Here is a 13,709-nt window from a genome sequence, read left to right as displayed (position 1 = left end):
AAGACTCCGAGTTGGAAGTACACCGTAAAGAGATTGAAGACACCCCCATGAACTGATGGGTTGACGGTGAGAGAAACCAGTCAGGTTCCGGTGGCAAAGATAGTAATCCTTTTTTTTTTTTTTTTTTTTTTTTTGGTTCTATGATTCAGTGGTTCTATTTGTTATCCACTCCGTTTAGACCTATAACATCCCGCCATAAGATGTAACCTATCGATTATATAGATTCCCATCATCCGCTCACTTGTGAGCTAAGTTTTAGTCGACTTATGGGTCTCTGTAGCATCATCTTGGACACGCTATGACTCGACTTCACACTTGAGATCCAGCCACAGATGGTAGGCCATGAGACAAATCTTTAGTAGGAAACGCAACTAACGAACATGTGTTCACCACTTGCGATAGAATTGCATGCAGTTCCAGGTTGTACGTGGTTCTGAGGGCCCAAAACGTTCGACTCAACAGCTGAGATCAGCTACATGGTTGCAATAGCAAATGCATAGGACTTTGTTCGCTCTGAGACTCGGAGCATGTGCCTAACGACGCTGAGAGTGTACATCATCAATGCAATGACTATGAACCAATTGAAGGGGTACGACCATCGCGTCATTCTCATGATGCAATGAGATGCCATCACCCATTCATGTGTTGCTGCTCCGTGGAGACGAGGCACTACTATGACAAGTCAGCGGGAAAGAGGGCCATATCCATGGAGAACACAATTCCAATGAACGCGAACGCTGAAGATTGACGCTTCGCAAGCTCAACATCATCACCAGATAGAGCTGCGTCTTAGCAGCTGCTCTGACAGACGAGCGACTTTCTGCATAGCGAGTTGCGAATTGCTCACGGTCGATCGACACCTTCCAGGCCCTCCTAGATTTACATGTCTGTAGTTAGTGTCAAACACGGCACTCGAGCTTTGACCTGATGATCAGCAGGGTTTAAAGTGGTCCGTTTGCGAGGCGCGACAGGACTAGACAAGGGCTCTAGGAGCTTTCTGCCATAGGTATCCTTTTCGTCTCAGTTATACCCGAGTCTTATGGGGATGTAGGTTCGTGGAGACATTTTTTATCATAATCGCAAACCTCACCCATATGCCGTAGCCTTCTTTTGACAGATATTTGGCTACTGCTGTTTGTCTACAGAATTCACCCCCGGTTGAGGCTAACAGCGGAGGCGGTTCTGTCGAAGAGCTCATCCTTTTGGTTGGCTGTCGTTTGCAGACCGATATCCGGAACGGTAGCATTTCATGATCCCCGCAAGATCTGAAATGAAAGTGCCAGGTCACTTGGCGGTCGTGTTCCTCCATTATCTTACCTCTTTCCATTGGTCTGATGTCGCCATGATAGGGCTTTCAGCTCCACAACTTCATGTGGCTTGAAAACTTCCTTGTCAAGTGAAGAGTTGTGCCTGCTTTCACATCTAGACCCTGGGCCCCTGGCGTGACGTGCTCCTATGATTGGCTTGTGGTTTTGATATCAACATTGAATTTTCAGCTTCATGAGATGTGAGCCAGGTGGGGCCCATGATGAGGTAAGTAGCTAACGGAGATCTCAGAGTAATTTTGATAATGGTGCACAGACAAAGAAGTCAGTACTGGATGAGGATGAGACTGTGAATATGATGATGTTGATTGTGCAATAGTTCATCCAAGTAGAGGGTATATAACAGCTCTTGTCCTCATGCTTGGAACTCACCTTCATCCATTACCATACTCTCTCCTTTCTTCTTTCTTCTTTCTTCTTCTCTCCATCATTCGTTCTTCTACTCCGTCGTTTGTTCTTCCTCTTTGTCTCTCATTATCTCCCAAGCTTGAGTCAAACCAACAAGGTCCGAAAACATGTTGCTTGAACTCAACTTCCCCACCATGCTTGGTCTGGGTATGGTGACTTTCATGGCCTGCCTCACAGCCAAGCTGTTCGAGACATCCCCTGTTCCTGAAGGAATCCCCTGGGTTCTGAGCAGGAAGGGACTGCTTGGACGAGCCACCGAGCGGTTTATCGGCGTCAACCCCATCGCTTTCATCAAGGATGGATATAACGAGGTTATTTCCTCCCTCCCTAGCATGACAGATAGCATCCGTGCTTGATGCAGAGGCTGACCTGGATCCCCCTACCTCTTAGTACTCCAAGAACAACCAATTGTTCGTGATGCCTAGCGTTAACGAGGGCGATGAGGTCTTGCTTCCTACCAAGGAGTCCAACGCTATCCTGCATGCCAAAGAGACCGATTTCAGTTTTAAGGCGCATATTCTAGAGTTTTTTCAGCTCACGTACACGAGCTGGCCTCTTGCCTTCGCAGAGAAGTACGACTTCTATGTCAAACTGATCAGCAAGGACCTGTCCGAAACTCTCAAGACCCCGGCTGTTGCTGAGTCCCTGGCCTTGGAGGCTCGTGCCTGTCTGTCTGAGCTCTGGGGCGAGGATACCGAACACTGGGTACAAGTTCCTTTGTATGCGTTCATGGAGAAGACTGCTGGACGAATGATCAACGTACTCGCAATTGGACCTGGGCACAGTGATGACAAGGCTCTTTTGGCCGCTCTCACCCACTGTTCCAATGCCATTGTCTTCGGTGCGAACGTCATCAAGGCTTTTCCATCGTTCCTCCATCCGTAAATTTACCCTGTCCCACTGTCGTCTTCCTTGGCTCCCGTCTGACACTTCCACAAGAATCATTGGTCCTATCGTCGGGCTAGTAAATCGCTACTTTGAGAGGGTGTTCCATGCTCGCTTGAAGCCCATAATCGAAAAGAAGATCCAAGATCAGAAGGAAGCCTCTGATTCTGAAGTCCTGAAAGAAAATCTTAAGTCCAAGGTAAAGTCTTGCTGTCATATGTCCTTGAGTTCGATCTTCTGATGTCGTTCAGGGTTCTCTGTTGGACATGCTCGTTCAGGCCGGTATACGCAGCAAATGGCCTATGGAACTTACCACAATGTGGCTGGCTTATCGCATTTTCATGATCAACTTTCCTGGCGTGCATACAAGCGGTGTCTCCGCGACCAGTGTTCTCCTTGATATTCTCAGCTATTCCGATGACGACTTAGTTGGCCTTCTTCGCGAGGAAATCGTGTCAATTGCCTCTGACGGTTCGTGGAATGCTGAAGATCTTGCCAAGGCTGGTTTGCTCGAGAGTGCTGTGAAGGAGAGTCTTCGCCTGAATGGCATCAACGCGGTGTCTCCCACCCGGAAGGTAAGCATTCAGCATACTCTCTTCCATGCTTAATTCCACTTCTCATGTGCTGCATTGCTTCGGCAATTCTAACAAGTTGCTTCGTATCCATTAGGTCGTGGCCACCAACGGCGTCGACCTGGACAACGGACTTCACCTCCCATTCGGAACTAAGGTCGGAATTCCTCAATACGCACTGCACCGTGATAGCGACCTCTACCCTTCCCCGGATCAGTTCAACCCTTTCCGCTTCTATGCGCCCAATGTTCCGGCTGAGGAGAGACGCAATGATTTGATTACGGCCACCAGCGATACCTATGTGGTCTTTGGTCACGGACGCCGTCAGTGCCCTGGACGCTGGATCTTCGCGCACATCTTCAAGGTCCTGATTGCGGAGATGCTGTTGAAGTATGACATTCAGTCGATTGAGACCCGTCCTAAGATCCATAGTAAGTGAAACTCCTCATCATTTCAACGGCTAACCGGCGCTGACCTATTCACTAGGATGGGGTCGTTTCCAACTCCCACCTTTGGCTACCAAGCTCAGTGTTCGTCGCAAGAAGAACATCGTTGCTTGAACTCAGGGTGGATTATGAATCGTTGTGCGAAAAAAATGTGGTCTGAAGTGTGTGAAATATGTACAATAACGACGAAAAAGTGCTTAGATGTGATTTGGTCCGTTCGTTATCTCGAGTCTTTGTGTTGTTGACCTTGCCTTTTTGCTTTCTTGTACAGGGATGGAGTCCACTTGTTGGGATCGGGCAAGTCCTAGATGTCATGTAAAGAGGAACCCTGAACCAGAAGGAAGCAAGATTCAGCAAGTCATAAGCCACATTCGCTGTAAGACAAAAGATATTGAAACAACGTTGAGGTGGCTTGCTATCCTGTTCCACTAGGCCAATGAAGCAATAGTGAACTGCCATAGAATCTCGATGTAATGCACCAGGTAGTGGTAGTGCATCTCCACGGCATCTCACTGTCATTTCACATAAGACAGATTAATAAGGCAATGATGAAAGCATGCAGCTGCCGATTGATGATGCCTTGTGAACAAGCTTGCCATGCGACTCCTTGCGGTGTGCAGTGGTAGGTATTCAGCGTGCAGCTAATTACCCCATAAACCTGGGCATCATCTTTGTAGAATGATGAGGATACCAAGTCCATTTCAGCAGACGGCTGATCATTGCTCAGCATGCAAAGCTCCGGTGAGGTTCCATAACTGTGCATGTCCATGGGCAGTCATTGTTTGGTGCAGATGACGGGAGAATCACAGGATCGTCAGCCTCGGTCCAAAACCGGGCCCCCCCGCGACCGCCGCTATTATTTCACATGCACCGACCGCCGAATACTCCGGGGAAGTTCAGCTTGATTCCTGCAATCTTGAATCCCCATCCCGGATTTTATTAAAAATTACCTTTCACCCTCATCACCGGCTTTTCTTTGAACTCTCCGATCTAGCTTCGATACTTTGACGGTATTTTCAGCGCCTTCTGACGTTCCTTAAGCTATCAACTCCGCTCTCTATCTACATCGTCAACATGACTCTCAAGAACGGTACGCCTATCCATCTACACAGCATCAACCTTCAAGGCTAACAGTGAGTGACTCTTGCAGACGCTTTCCCCTCCTCCGCCGCGTTCGATGTGATCAACTCCGCTCTACAGTCGGATGCTGCCGAGCGTAAAGACGCCATCAACAAGGCCAAAGCCGTGGTCTCCTTCACCCTCAAAAACTCCGCCGGTGAAGAGGAGAGCTGGTACCTAGATCTGAAGGACAAGGGGGTCGTGGGACAGGGAGCCTCTCCCCCGGGTGGCAAACCGGACGGTAAGTATCTCACTGTGCCCGTGGTTTCATACGACCGAATGCTGTCGAAATGTTGATCTAACCTAAATATAGTCACCCTCACGCTTTCCGATGAGGACTTCAGCTCCCTCGTTAGCGGCAAGGCCAACGCTCAGCGCTTGTTCATGGGCGGTAAGCTCAAGATTAAAGGCAACATCATGAAGGCGACCAAGATGGAGCCTGTTCTGAAGAAGGCCCAGAGCAAGGCCAAGCTATAGATACCCCTTGTTGAATTTCTGGATCAGTTCTTGATTCTACCCGCGATCTCTTGCCCTTTCTTGTATAGCTATTCCAAAGATTGTTAGGCCAATTTAAGGACATAGAAAGACCTTCATACTTGATGTAGAATGATTCCCAAAGGGCACCGGCCCGTTATGCCTTGGTAGGGATGAAGGATACAGATTTTTGTAGAGGGTGGCCTCGCTTGGGTGAACTGACAGGGATAGCACACATAGCCTTACGGTCAGCATCGGCGTCTCCAAGAGGAAAGAAGTTAAAGTATGGGTTATGCACGCATGATACAGAGTACTAAGCCTAGCATGATAACTTATCCGCATTTTCAATGTGGGCAGATCCGTGCGGTGTTCCTCATAGTGTAGTTAGTTATCACGCATCAACATATATATTTTCAAACAACCAGGTCTTTTTTCTTTTTTTCGTATCCTGTGGTACCAGGCTAAGACAGTGATGGTTTAGGCATGAAGGGGAAGTGAACTGAGGTACCAGAGGATAACAACCAACATATTCCTGATGAAGGGAGAGAGGGGGGGAGGGAGTGGATGGCTGTCAGCTGCACTGCATTGTTCAAGTTTTTGCCATGGAAACAAGGAGGGTGCATGACCCCGTAATCTTACATGCCTTCCGCTCCTTCTCTTGCAAAGGTCCGGACGGGAGTGTAACAATACCATACCTTCCCCATCTCCAGCGGGAGACGCATTGACGGGGAGAGCACAAGGCAATGAAAGAAATTATCTCTTTCTCAAGCAATGAATAACCCAGAAAAAGGGGGACTGATATTCGAGTCAGTTACAGGAAGCAAGAAGACACCAGGGGAGTTTCTGTAAATCAACCTCATAATGGGTTTCCCAGCGTAGCAACAGTCGCTGTGTATAACTACTCATCAGCTTGCTCTACTGGGTTATTATGTCATGCTGGTCTGATGTTCGCCTTGCGGGTGCTCACGTGATAGTAATTTTTTCTGCCAGCGTCTTCCTTCCTGTCCGCAGGAAGTCGCGAGCCCGCAAAGTGAAGGCTGAAAAACCCACGCCTCCATCCCTTCGCAGGCAGAGCACATCAAAACGGCGGTGATTCCCCATCGAAATACCAATCTCAGTTTGTGAGGCCTGTTGCTCTGCCTCTGACCTAGTCGCATCCGCCTTATTCCCCCGTCTTCCGGCCTGGCTTGTCTTCGCGCGCTGCGCTCCTCATCGCCCCGGATACAGACCTAGAACCAAGTGGGCGACCCTCCTCCGCCTCAGCAAGCTATACGGTACACATCAGTGCTCGAGGAACTCGTAAATAGTGACCGAAGCAATCACCATTTGCGCACCCGATATCGCCGAGTTGCGCAAACCCTCAACCGCCCCATACCTACCCACCCAAACCCTCATCCACTCATTCACTCCACCCGCCGCGCCGCGCCCAGCTTGATTGCAGGCGTGCGCTCTCAGCTTTCGACTGAATCAGCGCGAAAATATTTGGCGCTTGGTTAGGTGAGCTTCCAGCTCTAGAGCAATATATCGCGCTCAAGTTGCTCTCATTTCTGTATGAGAGTCAGTTTGCACGCGAAGCTCCACCAGCCGCTGCTTTGAATATCCCGCAGCTGAGACGTTGCTATAGCTGGGTAATATATGTCTAAAAGAGGCGCTCAGAGTGGCCAAGGTGGTAGCCTTGGTTCGTACATGGCCGATTTCAACATGGACAACACACCGGAAGAAAAGCCACAGCGGGCAACTGCCGCGCAGCTGGCAGCGAGAAAGTGAGTGAAAAGTGAATGTAGACCGACCTTTGCGGGCACCCTCATGCATGAATTTAATTTTACCCTGCAGCCTCGACGTGCCCTGAGTGGAGTAACACGTTGAGATAACTTTCTGTTTCTCTCCCTTGCGTGTTGTTTTCTTTCCTCCCTCCTACTCCCCCATCATCCCATCTCCAAATCCCGTCTCCTCACATCCACCCGTCTTTCCCAATCATCACAAATCACTCCTCACACGTTTTTGACAAGCGTGAATTCCATCTGACAAGCTTTTCAGAATTCGACCTATGCGATCTAGACGTCAGACTCCTGCAGGTTCATCAGGTGCATCCGCGCCGACGTTTGGGGGCGCGTTCAATCCCATCGACCCCAATACAGTATCCTCCACCATGGGTTCCTCACAACCCCCCTCTACTGGGTTCACATTTGGACAAAACCAGAGTTTCCCGGGTGCCAATTCGACGCCCAATCAATCCACGCAGCAAAATGGCTCGACCCCGTTCTCTTTCGGAGCAGGTGGTTCAGCTGCGCCAGGATCCTCTTCATTCAGCTTCTCCTCATCGTTCGGTGGCCCACAGGTAAACAATCCTTTTTCAAGTACGAGCACTGGCAGCTCGCAGTCATCTCAGCAGCAAGGAAGCTTCTCCGGATTCCAAGGCTTCAACTCTGCGTCAGCTGGAAACCAGTCTTCAGCAGCGCAACAGCAGCAACCTCTACCCTCTGGCTCTCTCTTTGGAGGCGGAATCGCCCAGAATAGTACTGGAGGTCTTTTTGGCGCTAGCTCCAATGCTGGTTCCTCTACGCAGAATGGGAACGCTACACCTACAACTAATATCTTCGGTCAGAGTAACACCACTTCTGCACCTTCGAGTAACATTTTCGGCCAGGCCAGCGCAAGCAAGCCTTCGGTATTCGGCCAATCTAGTCCTTTTGGCTCAGACTCAATGCACACCTCCCCAGATGCTAAGTCCGTGAGCAGCCCAAAGCCATTGTTTTCCAGCACAAGTATTGGTTCGACACCTAGTTCACCAGCTCCTGCCAAGGACGATGCTTCGAAGAACGAAAGCAAACCACTCTTCGGCAGCGCTTTGACTGGCGCGTCGACCCCCTCTAGCAACTCTCCCGCGAAGTTCTTGTTTGGAGCCAAGTCGACCGAGCAGCCTCCTGCATCCGCTCCGATTTTTGGTGGCACTTCCATGCAGACTACGGCTGCCTCTACAGCATCAACATTGTCACCAGCGCCTGCTGCTACGTCGACTCCATTCGCTGGTCTATTCGGCGCTGGGTCGTCAGCTAGCTCGTCCGCCCCTCTCAAAAATACTTTCCAAGCGTCAGGTGCACTATCCACGCAGACGGCATCCGAAGAGAAGAAGGAGCAGGAAGCTAAACCTGCGGATACACCTAAGAATCTCTTCCAATTTAATTCGTCCACGACCACCGCAACCCCATTGTTTTCAAACGGTGGTGGCAGCTCTTCGACTAAATTCGCTCAAACACCTTCAATTGGAAGCCTTTTTGCACCGAAGACGACAACGGCCGCAGACCAGGAAGAGCCCAAGCCTGCATTATCAAATCCTTTCGGTAGTTCTTTCAATGCGCCAAAGCCCGCGACACCGAGCAAGCCGGAGTCTGAGTCTAAGCCGGCCCCTGCAAATCCTTTCGGCAATTTATTCTCACCTAAGCCCGCTGAGGCACCCAAGCCCAGTCAAGCCAAGGAATCATCCAATATCCTGACGTCCTTCTCCTCTAATGCCCCCGTCAGTCCCGCTCCCCCAACACCCAGCCTCTTCACCTCAAAACCAGCAACTCAGACTCCCGCGGCGGCCCCCCAGGCTCTGTTCCATGTCAACGGGGACAAGCCAACCGCGTCAGATTCAGGCAGTCAGTCATTCAGGTCTTCCACTTTCAACAGTTTGGAATCTCCTAAAGTTGCAGGAATTGTGGACCATGCTGTCAAGGCTGATGCCGAAACGGTTCATCGTCTGCGTACATTGAATGAATGCTTTAAGCGTGAGATGGCTAAGGTTGATCCCTCTAGTGGTAGTTTTGATGCTATTTTGCAGTATTATCTGCGTGTGCGTGATACGATTGGAATGCCTGTCGCTACTAAGCGCAAGGCAGCGGAAGACGTTTCCAATGGCATTGAGTCTAAGAAAGTGAAAAATGGGACCCCCATCGATGGGACTATCCCGACCATGGAAAACCCTGCTCCTGCTGCAACCCCCAATCTTGCCAAGACATTTGGGTCAGCCCAGGACGCCTCTCCTAACAGCAAGAAGAGAAGACCAGATGACGAGAGCGAAATCAACGGCACCCCAAAGCGTGTCAATGGAGACTCGACTACTGCGAACATCTTTGCACAGTCATTCTCTAAGTCCAAAGCTTCTGAGTCTGCTGAGGACATCTCTAATAAGGAAAGCTCCTCGAAACCGTCCACTCCAGCTTCCAAGCCTGCGCTGTTCCCTGCAACACCAGCGACTGAGCCAGCCAAGCCGCAATTTTCGTTCTCAAGTTCAACCACCCAGGGCTCAACATCTACTTCTTTATTCTCCTCGTCAATGTCAAGTGCGACCCTAAATTCCAGCGCATCTAGCAGCACTGCCCCAAAGAATCCTTTCGTTCTTAAACCACCTGCCGATCAAAAGACCGGAGCTGCTGCAAGCACCATGCCTGGTCTTCCGAAATTCAGTGCCCCGGCCGGCGGCGACTTCTTTGCTCAGTTCAAGGCTAAATCCGACAAGGAGGCCGAGAAAGAGAAGGCGAAGCGCAAAGCAGAAGACTTTGATTCTGAAGAAGAGGACGAAGCTGAGTGGGAACGTAAAGACGCCGAAGCCCAGCGCAAAAAGCAAGAAGAATATGCCGCTAGAGCCAAGAGACAGGCCAAATTTGTGCCTGGCAAGGGTTTTGTTTTTGAGGACGAAGCTACTGAGTCAGAAAAGACTGGAGAAGATGCTGTTACTTCGGACTCCAGTGCTTCCGTTTTTGACAACCAAAATAAGTCTGCGACCAAGTCCAATAATATCTTTGGACACCTTTCAGCTACTCCCTCTGAAGTCGATGACACGGTCGATGATGAGAACAATGATGAGGACAATAACACAGAGGCAGCCTCTGACATTGGCGACGATCAAGATGATGTTGCCAAAACTTCTACTAGCGGGATTGCTTCCACTGCGGCAGATTCTCCTGCGCTAAGCAGCGAGAATGGTGATTTCTCCACAGCGCTCCAGAACTCGAAGCCTGTTAGCAGTACAGATGCAACTTCGGGCGGCCGAAGCTTGTTTGATCGTGTCTCTTATGATGAAGGCGGCAAACCTAAGCGTCAAGCCGACGGCGAACAGAAGAACCCTGTTTCTACACTATTTGGCTCCCCGAGCTTCTCTTCGTCCCAGAACACACCAGCCTCTTCCACACAGAATAGCACTTCTGGGTCCGAGAAGCCTGCGGCAAAGCCTGCGATAACCAATCCATTTGGGTCGGCAAATACTGGCTCTAGCATTTTCAGCTCCGCCGTCTCCAGCCCCGGTGGCGCCACCCCATCCATCTTCTCTAAGCCATCTGGTGATAACACCTGGAAACCTGACTCGCCGATTAAGTTCGCAGCCAGCCCTTCAGCTTCCGGCTCTGCAACACCCGCGGCATCCGAGGCCCCTAAACCATTCACTTCTCTCTTCGGTGCTCCCTCATCTTTGAGCAAGCCTGGTACCGGTTCTACACAGCCTTCAGCAGGGTTCTCTTTCGGCAATCCCTCGCTTCAGCCTCCTTCTGCAACAGGCTCGTCCGTCCTTGCATCGGCTACTACTAGCCGCCAGTCCACCCCTGGTGTGTCTGAGACTGGAGTAGAAGAGGCAGGGGACGGCGATGCAGCCGAAAACTTACCCCAAGCCGATCTTCGCACAGGAGCCGGAGAAGAGGATGAAGAGGTCCTTCTGGAGAACCGAGCTCGTGCAATGAAACACACTCCAAGCGCGTGGGAAAGCCAGGGCCTGGGATTCGTCCGCATCTTGAAGCACAAGACCACCTCCCGCAGTCGTATTCTGGTCAGAGCCGACCCGAGTGGGAAGGTTATTCTCAACACGTACCTTGTGAAGGCCATCTCTTATAAGGCATCGGGCAACAGCGTCCAGTTTATGGTGCCACAAGCCGAAGGCCCTCCTGAAATGTGGGCGCTGCGCGTCAAGACGAAGGACGATGCAGAACGTCTAAGCAAGGCTATGGAAGAAAACAAGGCTTGATTTCGGATTGGGTCACCACTCAAGTTTTCATGATCAATTTGGCGGGCGTCATGTGCGAACGAGTGTCCTGGTTTGGTTTTGAAAGTCTTTCTTCGTCCAACTGTTCAAGGCAATCTTTCCTTTCAACGCGCGAAACGTCTGGACAAGGCTTCTCTATTCTCTCTCGTCTTATTTGGATGTTTTCAATGCATTAGAGAACATCATTTTTCCCACTGCGCGATCTACAAAGTCAAGCCAGGGTTAGTTTCGAATGTTGTGTCAGTACCGCACGAGTTTTTCTGGTGATGTAAGTCTGATCCTTACCTATTTCAGCCGCCTAATCACCATCTCGCTGTGAACTTGACCAACTTCCTGAAATCGACTTCTCATCCTTGACCGTTTCTTGTCCATGCTTTTCTCATATCTTCGAGTAGGAGGGAAAGGATTGGCTTGCCCCTCCCAGGTTTTCAAGGCATCTATGTATGTAAAGTTTTGCTCTTCGTTCTGATTGTCTCCCTGCATTTCTCTCGAGTTGTAACGCCACTGCATTGTCGGGAAATAGCGTCGTCGTCGTTAATCTGCTTCTTGTCCATTCTGTCCACGCTGGAGAAAACAGGCGCATCTAGCATAGCGAGTTGTCCGTGGATTTGAGAGAAAGGCAAAACCTGTTTTCTAATTTCTTTTTTCTCCTGCACCCGTCGAAATTGGGGAAATTTGTCATTTTCGTGTTCATATGGGACTTTCAATTCTTGTTTCCAAGTGTCTCTTTGGTTGCCAATGAGATTTGTTGTTGTATTACTAGAGGCAAGAAGACTTTGATTTCTCAACATCAATTTGTTGTTGCTTGTCAGCTCGATACACACATATGATGAGCTACATGGAAAAGAATCATAATACCGACTGGCCTGCGTGAACATTATCGGAACAAACTGTAGCATCAGGACATGATCCACTTCACAGCTTATTAGTATGCTACGCAATCGACTACAGGAATACATATACGAAGCAAAGATGAGAACAACATAGAGGGGAATTTTTGTTTTTGGTTCCAGCAAACCAACCCGACATCACATTGTCCCATTCATTTTTCTTTTCTTTCTAAGAGGAAAAGAAAAGATGACAGATTGTGTCATACTAATTCGAAGGTCCATAATTTTTTTCAACAGAGGGATATCAAGCACAGTCAGTTGTTGATGATGGTTTAAAAGTTAATACATTTACTCATCGTCAACAACGGCGGTGTGGAGACCCTTGGCCTCCTTGACGTTGACGGCCTGGACGTAGGAGTAGAGCTTCTCCTTGGCGCCCTCCTCGTCGTTACGCTTGCGGGAGATGCGGACACGGAGACGGAAGGGGACACCCTTGATACCGGCCTCCCAGACCTTCTTGTTGAGCTGGGGGTCGACGCGGACGTCGGTGGTGCCCTGGATTGATCCGGGGGTGGTTAGTCATGTCTTGGGTTCGACATATACACCGGCAGAGGTGTACAAGTGGGGAGGGGAAAGGAGGACTCACCATAGCACGCTCAGCGAAGGCGCGGATCTCCTTGATAGCGCGGGGAGCACGCTTCTTGAAGCTAACACCGTGCAGCTATTGATACCGAAAAAGAAGAAATATTAGTCTTCCGCCCGAATGCCATCTTTGAGATATTTAAAAACCAAGAGATGTGTGTTGGGGACAAGTTGTGGAGAAGATCCCGCAAGAGGAAAAAAAAAAGATGAGAAAATCATTTTTTTTTGTTTCCTTTTGCGGGATCCCGGCCTTGAGGTGGACTTCATAAAACTAATTCTTCTTTTTGGAAAGAGAGAGACGAGTGTGACTGGGGGAGAGAGAGAAGAATGAGTTTTACATCATTTCCCCTCCCTCTTCCCTTGTCAATAGGAAACCCCCGAAAGTTGTTCCTCCACACAATCTTTTCTTTTTTCTTTCTCGACGCGCAACAACGATCAATTTCCCCCCAATGCGGCGCTTCTCGTTTACCCCCTTGTCTTTTCAGATATCAAAAGGTATAGAGAATTTTGGCTTTGTTGCGCCGCTTCGTGGTTCTCATCGCCGTATGTTGCGTTTTGTCTTTTGTGTTCTCCGTCCATGGCCTCGGACAACGAATCTGAATCTTTCCTTCCCGCGCGGGTTGAGGAATCGTTCGATTGTCGTTTGAGGGGGAGAAGGGGAGCAAAAGCGGGCTGATATCGCAGTGCGTGTTTGTATGTTTCAACGTACTCTCTTGTGCATGTTGATGGTGTACTCGCGGGACACCACATCGGCGATGGCCGAGCGGGTCTTCTTGCCGGTCTTCTGGACGGTGCTGGACATTTCTGCAATTCGAACAAGAAATGCGGTTAGTTTTTTTGAGACCAGACGGGCGAGAGAAATGGCGAGTCTGCAGCGTGATGGCAGGGCGACAATAACTCACTGAATAGGGACAGAGATGTCGGCTGTCGTTGGCTGTAGTGGTCGTCGACGGTCAAGGATGGAGGAGATTTCGAGATGGTCGGGTTTTCGCTGG

At 49.8% G+C, this 13,709-nt stretch overlaps 4 protein-coding genes across 4 annotated transcripts; 2 read left to right on the top strand and 2 right to left on the bottom strand.

Moving 5' to 3' along the window:
• The first annotated feature begins 1,608 nt into the window (after window positions 1-1,608).
• Window positions 1,609-3,756, top strand: BP01DRAFT_240276 (cytochrome P450). The gene is made up of 6 exons (XM_025571259.1): window positions 1,609-2,044; window positions 2,124-2,614; window positions 2,673-2,817; window positions 2,870-3,193; window positions 3,288-3,621; window positions 3,677-3,756. The coding sequence occupies exons 1-6, from the start codon at window positions 1,841-1,843 to the stop codon at window positions 3,748-3,750; spliced, it is 1,572 nt and encodes a 523-aa protein (XP_025432887.1). The 5' UTR covers window positions 1,609-1,840; the 3' UTR covers window positions 3,751-3,756.
• A 954-nt stretch (window positions 3,757-4,710) lies between these two features.
• On the top strand, window positions 4,711-5,300 carry BP01DRAFT_414823 (SCP2 sterol-binding domain-containing protein; the record flags this gene model as incomplete). The annotated part of the gene is made up of 3 exons (XM_025579081.1): window positions 4,711-4,726; window positions 4,787-4,996; window positions 5,069-5,300. The coding sequence occupies 3 exons, from the start codon at window positions 4,711-4,713 to the stop codon at window positions 5,230-5,232; spliced, it is 390 nt and encodes a 129-aa protein (XP_025432886.1). The 3' UTR covers window positions 5,233-5,300.
• A 6,152-nt stretch (window positions 5,301-11,452) lies between these two features.
• BP01DRAFT_240202 (uncharacterized protein) lies at window positions 11,453-12,368 on the bottom strand. The gene has a single exon (XM_025571258.1). It carries the CDS (start codon window positions 12,199-12,201, stop codon window positions 11,680-11,682), a length of 522 nt encoding a protein of 173 aa, XP_025432885.1. The 5' UTR covers window positions 12,202-12,368; the 3' UTR covers window positions 11,453-11,679.
• Window positions 12,358-13,651, bottom strand: BP01DRAFT_355313 (60S ribosomal protein eL31). Its single transcript, XM_025574657.1, has 4 exons — window positions 13,617-13,651; window positions 13,424-13,518; window positions 12,719-12,793; window positions 12,358-12,627 (listed from the first exon to the last, which is right to left on the bottom strand). Exons 2-4 carry the CDS (start codon window positions 13,514-13,516, stop codon window positions 12,421-12,423), a joined length of 375 nt encoding a protein of 124 aa, XP_025432884.1. The 5' UTR covers window positions 13,517-13,518; window positions 13,617-13,651; the 3' UTR covers window positions 12,358-12,420.
• Window positions 13,652-13,709: the final 58 nt, after the last annotated feature.

This window comes from Aspergillus saccharolyticus (assembly GCF_003184585.1).
Source record: "Aspergillus saccharolyticus JOP 1030-1 unplaced genomic scaffold BP01scaffold_9, whole genome shotgun sequence".
Classification (NCBI taxonomy): Eukaryota; Fungi; Ascomycota; class Eurotiomycetes; order Eurotiales; family Aspergillaceae; genus Aspergillus; species Aspergillus saccharolyticus.
Note: the sequence above shows the minus strand (reverse complement) of the source record. Positions and strands in the feature narration are given on the sequence as shown.

Bases quoted from the DNA above. Each gene is read 5' to 3' on its own strand.
- BP01DRAFT_240202 (XM_025571258.1), bottom strand. From the start codon at position 12,201: ATGTATTCCTGTAGTCGATTGCGTAGCATACTAATAAGCTGTGAAGTG.
- BP01DRAFT_355313 (XM_025574657.1), bottom strand. From the start codon at position 13,516: ATGTCCAGCACCGTCCAGAAGACCGGCAAGAAGACCCGCTCGGCCATC. The intron at 12,794-13,423 runs GTACGTTGAAAC...CGGTATCAATAG, and splicing joins CCATCAACATGCACAAGAGA to CTGCACGGTGTTAGCTTCAA. The intron at 12,628-12,718 runs GTGAGTCCTCCT...GGATCAATCCAG, and splicing joins CCTTCGCTGAGCGTGCTATG to GGCACCACCGACGTCCGCGT.
- BP01DRAFT_240276 (XM_025571259.1), top strand. From the start codon at position 1,841: ATGTTGCTTGAACTCAACTTCCCCACCATGCTTGGTCTGGGTATGGTG. The intron at 2,045-2,123 runs GTTATTTCCTCC...CCTACCTCTTAG, and splicing joins TCAAGGATGGATATAACGAG to TACTCCAAGAACAACCAATT. The intron at 2,615-2,672 runs GTAAATTTACCC...CACTTCCACAAG, and splicing joins TTTCCATCGTTCCTCCATCC to AATCATTGGTCCTATCGTCG.